This window comes from Austrofundulus limnaeus, unplaced genomic scaffold, assembly GCF_001266775.1.
Source record: "Austrofundulus limnaeus strain Quisiro unplaced genomic scaffold, Austrofundulus_limnaeus-1.0 Scaffold185, whole genome shotgun sequence".
Taxonomy (NCBI): domain Eukaryota; kingdom Metazoa; phylum Chordata; class Actinopteri; order Cyprinodontiformes; family Rivulidae; genus Austrofundulus; species Austrofundulus limnaeus.
In genome coordinates, this window is record NW_013952587.1 from 44,456 (window position 1) to 53,325 (window position 8,870).

An 8,870-nucleotide genomic window follows, 5' to 3' on the forward strand; every position below is an offset into this window, starting at 1 on the left:
GATTTTCTTCTCTGGATCTCTGAAAGCAGGACTACAATCTCCGAACTTGTAAAGTTCTTCTTTTTACTTTGCGATGTCATTAATGAATGAACACTTCCTGGTATCTAGGGCAGGAAACACAGCCTTATATGGTGTTTTTAGGGTGGTAATTATGTAAATCACCTGATACACATTCATCAGTTTACACTGCTCATTTACACACTTTTCCTGAAGATAGAAGAGTTTGTTGAATCTGACGTGACATGTTCGTACGAACCCTTTGTACGAACAAAAGTAAGAGAAATTTAGGATAAGAATATGAACATGTTCTTGCATGAGGCCCAATGACTATAAAATATGATAAAATGTTAATGTGGAAGAATTTGAGATGCCCAAGGCCACCTGATTCAGCTGCATGTAAATCTCTGCCATGGTCATCTTCATACCAGGCTACATAATATGTAGTATGTGAGAAAACATATCAAACATATTATGTTTGATATGTTCTGCTGGAGTTTGACATGATTTGTATCATGTACAGCTGTGATCCTGTAAGTACACACCAACAGGGTGTCAGAATGCTATATATTTATACTTCTCATCCAACCACAGTTACATTCATTATATCCAGGAGGCACCTTATATCTGGAGAGGGTTTTTTTTCTGAATAATGACGAGCCGTAATGAAAACAAGGCAAAGAATAGTTGAAATGAAATGCTTTTGCATTTTTAAAATGTAAGGAGTAGAAAGAACAGATAACAGAATAAGAAGTGGAAGTAAAAAGTTGGCTAAAAATAAAGTTAAAATAATTAAAATTTCTGCTTAATTTAAAGCAGCAAAGTTTTTGTACTTCTTTTCTTGACACCTCTGTTCATAGCCAGCGTGACCAGTCCTAACCACACTCACCCGTCCTCCACCAAGCTCTGTGATATGTACAAGTACATGGGTAGTCTCTGAGAAAATAAGCAAAGTTATTTGAGTGTTTTTGACCAGCGATCTGCGCAGCCATGTTTTGAGAGGTTACGTTTGAAAAGTACGGCCTGTTGTCATTGCATGGGTTGAAAATAAGTGAAGACACTTTGACTGTCATAGAAAGACAAAGTGTCTTCAGTCTGAGGCTTCTTCAACTTCACTGTAATACAGACCGCTACAGAAGATCTCTCCTGCCCACAGCCATCAGCATCTACAATAAGTTTTTAGTTAAATGAGTTACAACAACACCTAATTTCCCTCTGGGATCAAAAAAGTATTTTTGAATTGAATTGAATTGAATTGAATAGTATCCTGGTCCTTGAACATGTTCAAATTTTACGTGACAAGGACTTTGCGACTCATTTGAGGAGATCGAAACCACCCACAAACTTTATATATAACTTGATATTCTGGAGGTCTGTTTGATTGACGTTCACCAACTAGTCTCAAAAGTTACAGCATCATAAACTCCCCAAACTTTATTACCGGTGTTTTCTTCATTCTCATAACCACTGTGGATCTATCATGCCACTGTACTCTTAATTTACGCCTAAAGATCCTGCAAAGAACATCCACGTTCTGGCTGACTTTATTTTTTTTGCTTGTTGTTTTTACATTGTAGAGGGGTCATCATCCAATGTGAAATGGTTCATGACAGATAAATTCTCCATTTCATTCATACAATTTTTGTTTGTTCCCTTACTCACAGCAAACCGTATCCTTCACCTTTGTTGTTAGAGTTTTTGTCCTTAAATGAGGGAATAAAATCAGCTGCTACAGTCCATTGGTTGATTTAATTAAAAGCATCACTTTTCTGTGATGCTCAATGTAAATCTACAGCGAGCACAGTATAGTTATATAAAGTACAGAAAGAGGTGGTCCAGTTTGTGCCTGGCTCTCCGTGTTTGCTTGTCTGCCTTCAGTGCATGGTTGGAAATCAGACTGTGTTAGTGATTCTCTAAGGACTCCTCTCCTTGTGTCCTCTACTTTATCATGGGTTGAACATGTAAACATTTTTAATTCAGACCATCAAATAAAAGCTAAAAGTTCGTATCTGAACCAGTGTGGTTCAAATATTGAGATATAATCTGGTCTGACACATGAAAGAGTCTTTATGTAGCTGGATTCAGGTAACAGAGCTGCTACAGGGAGTGAACCAGACTCTGATTGGTCCATTCTGCTGTGGAAGACTGAAACTGACAAAACCAGGAATAAATACAAAACTGACTCAACAACATTGAAATGTACAAAAACAGCTACATCATAAATTTAATCTTTAATCTTTTTATTTATCATTTAATTTCTATTTTATGTTTTCATTTTTATTAGTTCATATAGTAAGTTTTTAGTATTTTCTTTACTTTTTGTTATTTTCCCATTGCATTTTTTGTTTTCTTTAATATTTCTCCATCTCTTTTTACATTTCTTCTTTATTAAAATATTAGGAAGATGCTATTTCACATCCTGGATTAGGATTCTCATCAGTTGGTTGATCATCTGTGTTTAAGCCTACAGCATCAGAGTCAAAACAATTTCTGTTGCACCCGGGCTAACAAATGGCAAAAAAAAAGTGTGAGAGGGAAGTCCAGCTTGTTGATTCTTTTAAAAGAAATTACAAAATAACATGAAGCAGACCTTTCAAGCAAAAGTCTGTTTTACCTCAAGTTGTAAGAGAGTGCTTATTTAAACAGTGAAACGCCAGCAGCATGACTGAACAGAGACAGGTTTATTCTGTTCCTTCTAATGAGGACATCTCAGATCAGTATCTGATCAGTGAATCTTATTTTCATACAGCTCAAACTGTCTGCTCTCTCCTTGATTCATAAAAAGTTTTATTTGAGGCATTAGAACAAACAGAGACTTGCCAATTTGGGTTGTTTTTAAGTCAGTTCAAGGTGTTCATACAACAGAAGTCAACTCAGGACATTATTTAGTTACATGTAATCATTTTCAAATCAGTTACAGAACAATATCATCAGATTTAGGGCGTTTTAAAATGGCAGTAAAGTAAATAGCCTGTCTAGCAGTATGTCATTGTTAAAGTCAGAAGCCTTTGCTAAATCAACAAGTATACACACTGTCATCAAGGGCTTTTAATGAAAGAGCAGTAATTCAACTATAGATCTGAAGCCAGACTAAAACTAATTAATAACACGAGATTTCAGGTGGTGCAGGAGCTGCTTGTTGTCCTTCTCCAGTATTTTGGAGAGACGGGGCAACAGTGGACAGGGTTCATGCCGGGTCTTAAAAAGTTTAAAGTCTAAAATTTGAAAATCAAAATTTTAGGCCTAAAAAAGTCTTAAAAACACCCAGATTTTCATCCAATGTCTTAAATTTAATTTTGTCAAGTCTTAATTTTTTCTACTTTTGATCATTCCTGAGAACTGTTGGCTGCGTAAATAAAGTTAAGAGTCGTAATCAGAGGTTGGCACGATCTGTCTTCATGAAGTGCTAAGTTTGCTACTGGTCATGATTAAACTACAAATCCCATAATAATTGCAGGCAAAAACGGCACAGTTTACTTCCATGTTTTTGACCTCTTTGCCGCTGCAACCCCCCACATACAGGTGGCTTATTTACCTGCTCAAAAAAACAGAAGTTCAGTCATGTCCACTGCTTGTTGTTTAAATATGGGAAAGTGTGTTTTCAATGAGGCTTGACTTGATATCAGTGATTTTTTTCACTCGGTTGAAAGCGGTTCACAGCAGTCAGATATGACTGTTTCATTCAAATAATTTAGTGTTCTTGTATTAAAATTAAATATTCTTTAATAACTAAATTGATAGCAATAAAAGTTTTGAAGTGAAGTTTGAAGCGAGAGATTAAAAATGTGGGACCTCAAGGTTATAATAGTTTTGGGGTTCTTTGTATAATTTAATTTCATTGTGACTTTTTTCTTTTAATCAGGGTTCCCACGGGTCCTTGAAGTCCTTGAAAGTTTGTGAATTAGAAAAAATGATTACAAGGCCCTGGAAAGTTTGTGAAAACAGCCAAAAATTACACTTGTCCTTGAAAGTCCTTTGAATGTTTTTTGGGGATTGAAATTCTCTATTCACACGACTGATTTTCGAGTCCATTCTCATGCTCCCCGCATCAAGGTTGACGCCGGGGGTACCCCCCGCGCGTCCGTTCTGTACGAGATGGGGCGGAGGAGGACGATGTGTTTTTAGAAGACTAGAATTCTGCGAAAGTAACCATCCTAGACCCTAAATTTAACTTCTACTAGCCTTATAGAGCCTAACCCTGACCACAGACTCTAAAGTTAACCATTAACCCTGATTCCTCAAATTAACCTCAGATGTCACTCAAACCCGGAAAAGCCGCGAGCAGCAAGGATGGAGGTGCGGGGGGTACCCCCCGCATCAACATATAGACGCTTGGGTACTCCATATGTTACGAGTCCGACATGAGTTCATCAACTTTAAAAAAATAATAATAAAATTTAATAAAAAAACAACTTACATTTGTTGCAGTGGATAACTCAAGATTACAGTAAACTGACGTCATTATTTCTTACTCAACTTCTATGTTGTTCAGTTTTTCATTGAATTTATATGATTTTAAACCTAGTTATTAACATTCTGCGGTAGCAGTAGGTAATTGCTGTTGCGCGTGGTTCTTTAGTTTGAGGAAATTGGTACTGGAAAGTCCTTGAAAGGTCCTTGAATTTGATGTTGGCCAAGTTGTGGGAACCCTGTTTAATTCAGTTAGTTTGAATTCGTTTTTAGAGTGAATTTGACAGTTTTTATTAGATATTCTTGCTTTTTTAATGCTTAGTTTTAGTTTAGTTTTCATTAGTTCTATTATTAGTTTTTATAGTTTGAATAAACATATCTGCCAATTCATCCTCCAGCTTGAGGTGTTCCTGTGAGTTAACTAACCAGCAGCTTTTTGGTAGCTGGTGAAAGCAGTCCGTTATGGCAAAACATTCCTAAAATAATTGCATATTGGTAACAAAGGACACGGGTGATTATTTTTAAGAAGGTGACAGTCGTCTCCATCCCGATGCTACCTGGCTGGGCTGTTCGTTGTTTATCGCAGGAGCTACTGAGAGAAGCTAGCTTTTCAAGTTACTCACAGTTAGCTGTCTTGTGTGAGCTTGATTCATGCAGTTTTTCCCTTGAGAAGTATTCCACCTATTTTATCACCTGTTTCCACTTCAAAACACTTGCTTTGATTTTTCTCGCCGTCATATTTAAAGAAATCCCAAATCAAACTTTGCTGCTTTCCCCTAATTTTTGTTATCATTTTTCAGAGGAGCACTGTGCAGCAGCAGACTGTAAGCTGCCCAAAGCTAATGTGAAACTACTCAGTTTGAAGGAGAAATAAAGAATAGTTTAATCAGTCAACACAGCTTAAAATAAATCGACGAACACTAAAAACGAAGGATATAATTTCAGTTAGTTTTAGTTTTGTAAAATACTAATTCTTTTTTCTTTTATTACAGTTTTTACTTATTTTAGTTAACTAAAATGATTTATCCAATTTGAGTTTTCATTATTTCATTATTTTTAGTGAACTATAATAACCCTGCTCCAGACTGAGCCGCTCACCAGGTGTGAGGGAATGTTTTTGTCTGTTGTTCTGATCCAGAGTTTTTGAGGATCAGAGCCGTCTGCAGGCAGTCTCTACTTGAAACAACTTGATCGTGGCTCTCTCTGAGGCTGAGTACATCAGTTTCTTAAAGCTCTGTATAGCTGCCAGTTCGATGTTTTGTTAGAGGCTTTGACTCTGTGCCCAAGAATGTGTTTTTCATGGATACACTCAGACAGGTCAGGACTAAACCAGGTGCGGAGACAGTTTTTTACTCTGATCTGTTTGAGAAGAGCGTGTTTGTTCAGAACAACACTGAATGAGGTTTTGAAGTATGCCCAAGTTTCTTGGAGATGAAGGAAAATCCCATGTTGATTAATGCACCAGAATCTTAGTGTTATACCTTCAGTTTGGTGCGTACAGTCAGAGCTTAGTCATCACAACACTTAACTAGAAGAAGGTGCATGTTTTTAAGAACCTTATGCTCACTACCACAACAGAAAAAGAGTAGAGCAAGATGCTGTCTAAAGCACTCTACACTAAAGCAAAGCAAGAATGGTTAGATCTTATAAAACACAGCCTGTTTGTTTCAAACAGCAGGAGAGCGAGGTTTCCTGGTGTTCTACAGCAGCAGTAGAAAGTGAGAGGTGGAGGTCTGGAAAACCCCAGCAATTGGAATTTGTCCACTTTAAAATAGCCTCCAGTGTTCCTGTTTAATGTGTTTTAAAAGCAAAACCCGACATAAACAGCACACCATAACTCTAATGAGTTTAACATTTATTTATTTTGTATTTCACATTGTGACATAGTTATACGATTTATGTGACCCATCACATCGAAATGAGGTTTAAGTCCAAAAGTGAGATGTGGAGAAATAGGCAAATATAGGGTTTTGATTTAAACGTGTTCAAAATTTGCATTTTGTCAAAACGTAATGAATCATGACTCTTATCAATGTATCATTTGAATGAACTGTCTGAAATGTAATCCTAAAAAAATGTTGAAGCATTTTTTGAGCAGTTAGGATTCAGACCAAACAGCAATGCATTAATGTAACCAACAAGACAAATGAAATCATATAAATGGATTTACTTATGATATCAGAATGATCCAGGTATCAAAATGTAGCTTTTAAAACCAAGAATCTGATAATGTAATTGGGTCATTTTGACCAAATTTGACTTAATCCTCATTTCGATATGATGGGTCACATATTGCCTTTTATTTAGCTTCAAGTCAAATTAAATTAATCCTGTTTACAAAAGAGAAATACATGTCAGGTTTTGTTTGTTACATGGTCTGTTTGTTTACAGCAGATGGATTAAAAAAACAAAAACTTAATTTACACATCAAATGAAAGTTTAAATTCTTATGCAGTCAGTTTTTGTAGTGACAGCAAAGGATCAAAAATTAAACAAGGTAATAAAAATGTTTTGTTTTGTTTTGTTTTTACCAATCATTAATACATGTAGACAACTGGCCAGTGAGTAAATGGAATTGAAATATTTCAAGATGAGTTAAGCTGTATATTTTAAAACATGTTTGGAAGAGCAGTTTATTAGAGAAAAACTAAACATTCAGGTTTTCTAGTGTTTAAGACTTTTAATGGTTATAAGCAGGAAAATAAGTAATTATTGGATTAAATAGGATTTTAATTGGATTGAATGTGCTCATATGTAATGTTTAGTTCCCTGAGAAGGTTTTGTCAATGTCGAATTTATTTATATAGCACATTTAAAACAACAAAAGCTGAACAAAGTGCTTTACATTTCAGTCAAAGACGTGTCAAACACAAAACAAATAAATAAATACAAAATAAAATACAGAAACACTGTAAGAAAAAGACATGACTGGACTGTAGCTGTTAAGAAGGTCACATAAATATGATGGGGCCAGACTATTAAAAACTTTAAAATCCAACAGTAAAATGTTAGCTAATGGAGAGAAGTAGGTTTTGGCGTTGATCAACATGAACATAAACTCATAATTTAATGTCTTGATTAAAACAATTCTTCTGCTCTCTCCTGTAAAACCCTGCAGTGGCTCTGATGGTGACATTTATTGTTTTAAAGATACTCAAACTGTGGCAGATCGAAAAGTGATGAACGAATCTGTCTACATCAAACAATTCATCTAAAATATGCATCAAACGTGTGACCTGCTGGTTCCTGCATTGCAGAGAGGAAACAAGGACAGGAGTTTGACCAGAACACTTTGTGATTGAGTTTGATTCGTTTCCTGCTGGGAGGAAAATCAGCTTCCATCCAAAGCAGAGTCAGAATATTTGCATGGATCAGTTTGCTGCTTCAGACTCACCTCTGTGGCTTGTACTTCAGATGATTTGTCTGTTTTTCCATCACCATGCTGATCAGGAGTTTAGAGGTTTTATCTTTGAACTGTGTATAATCATGTCTGATAAGTGTGTGTTCATGTTTTTAATGCGTGTCCGGACCACATGTACAGGAGATGCTGCGTTGTGTTTGGAGACACCTGGTTGGTGTCCTGAAAGGAGAATCTCAGACACTCTGCTACACATCCAGCCTTCTTCACACACTCGGTTCTGTTACTGTGAGTATGAATAAAGTAGAAAGAAAACATATCAATGTTAAAAAAGAATCTTTAACAGTGTTTCCCCTAGGAAATTGGTCTTGGGGAGAGGGGCTACTTGTTTTATGAAAACATAAATTTACCTGACTCACCTTCTATTTTGTACTACAAAAATATTAACATGGTTGTCAGTCAATTCTATTATCAAAAACATCTTCAATAAACTTTTTGTAGACCTTTCCAGAGTTTCCCGAATTTGTCTTGGGAGGGCTGCTTATGAAAACGGAATGATCAACAGCAGCAGCTTTGTTTTAAATTCAATTTACAGAACATGAAAAAGTCTGAAATTTACATTAATTGAATCTTATATAGTGAATCTCATATCTAAAGATACATTTAAGATATCTTGAACTGGACTCTCCTTACAACCTAATGATAAATCTAATGTTATTTCTGAATATAATTAGAGATATCTTAAATAGGTATTTTGCCTTGTCAAAATATATTAAGAGATGTCTATTTGTTTCATTCATTCATAAGAACAAAACAATATGTACCGCATTAAAAAACAAAGTAAACCTTACCCTGAATTAAAAGGGTGCAGAGTGAAGGAAAAAACTCTCTGTCCCTTATTTTAAAAAATCAATTTCAATAAACAAACAAGCTCAAGCTGGAAAGATCTCCAAGTTTTAAAAAAAATAAGTAAATAAAACAAAACAAAATTAAACAAAAACATTTTATTATTTTATCTTAAATTGCGTCATACCCCCTCTGAGAAAAGATAACTCCGCCCCAAGGCAAAATTTGAAAAATGCATCAAAGTGGGTAGGGGAGGGGG

The 8,870-nt window shown here is 35.6% G+C and overlaps 1 protein-coding gene across 1 annotated transcript in view; it reads left to right on the plus strand.

Annotated features, from left to right (window-relative positions):
* Window positions 1-8,870, plus strand: part of tmem94 (transmembrane protein 94) — a gene marked incomplete in the record, with an annotated part of 78,635 nt that overhangs the window by 36,810 nt on the left and 32,955 nt on the right. Inside the window, 1 exon segment of the mRNA XM_014018186.1 lies at window positions 7,949-8,053. Within this exon segment, the coding sequence (XP_013873640.1) occupies window positions 7,949-8,053 (105 nt within the window).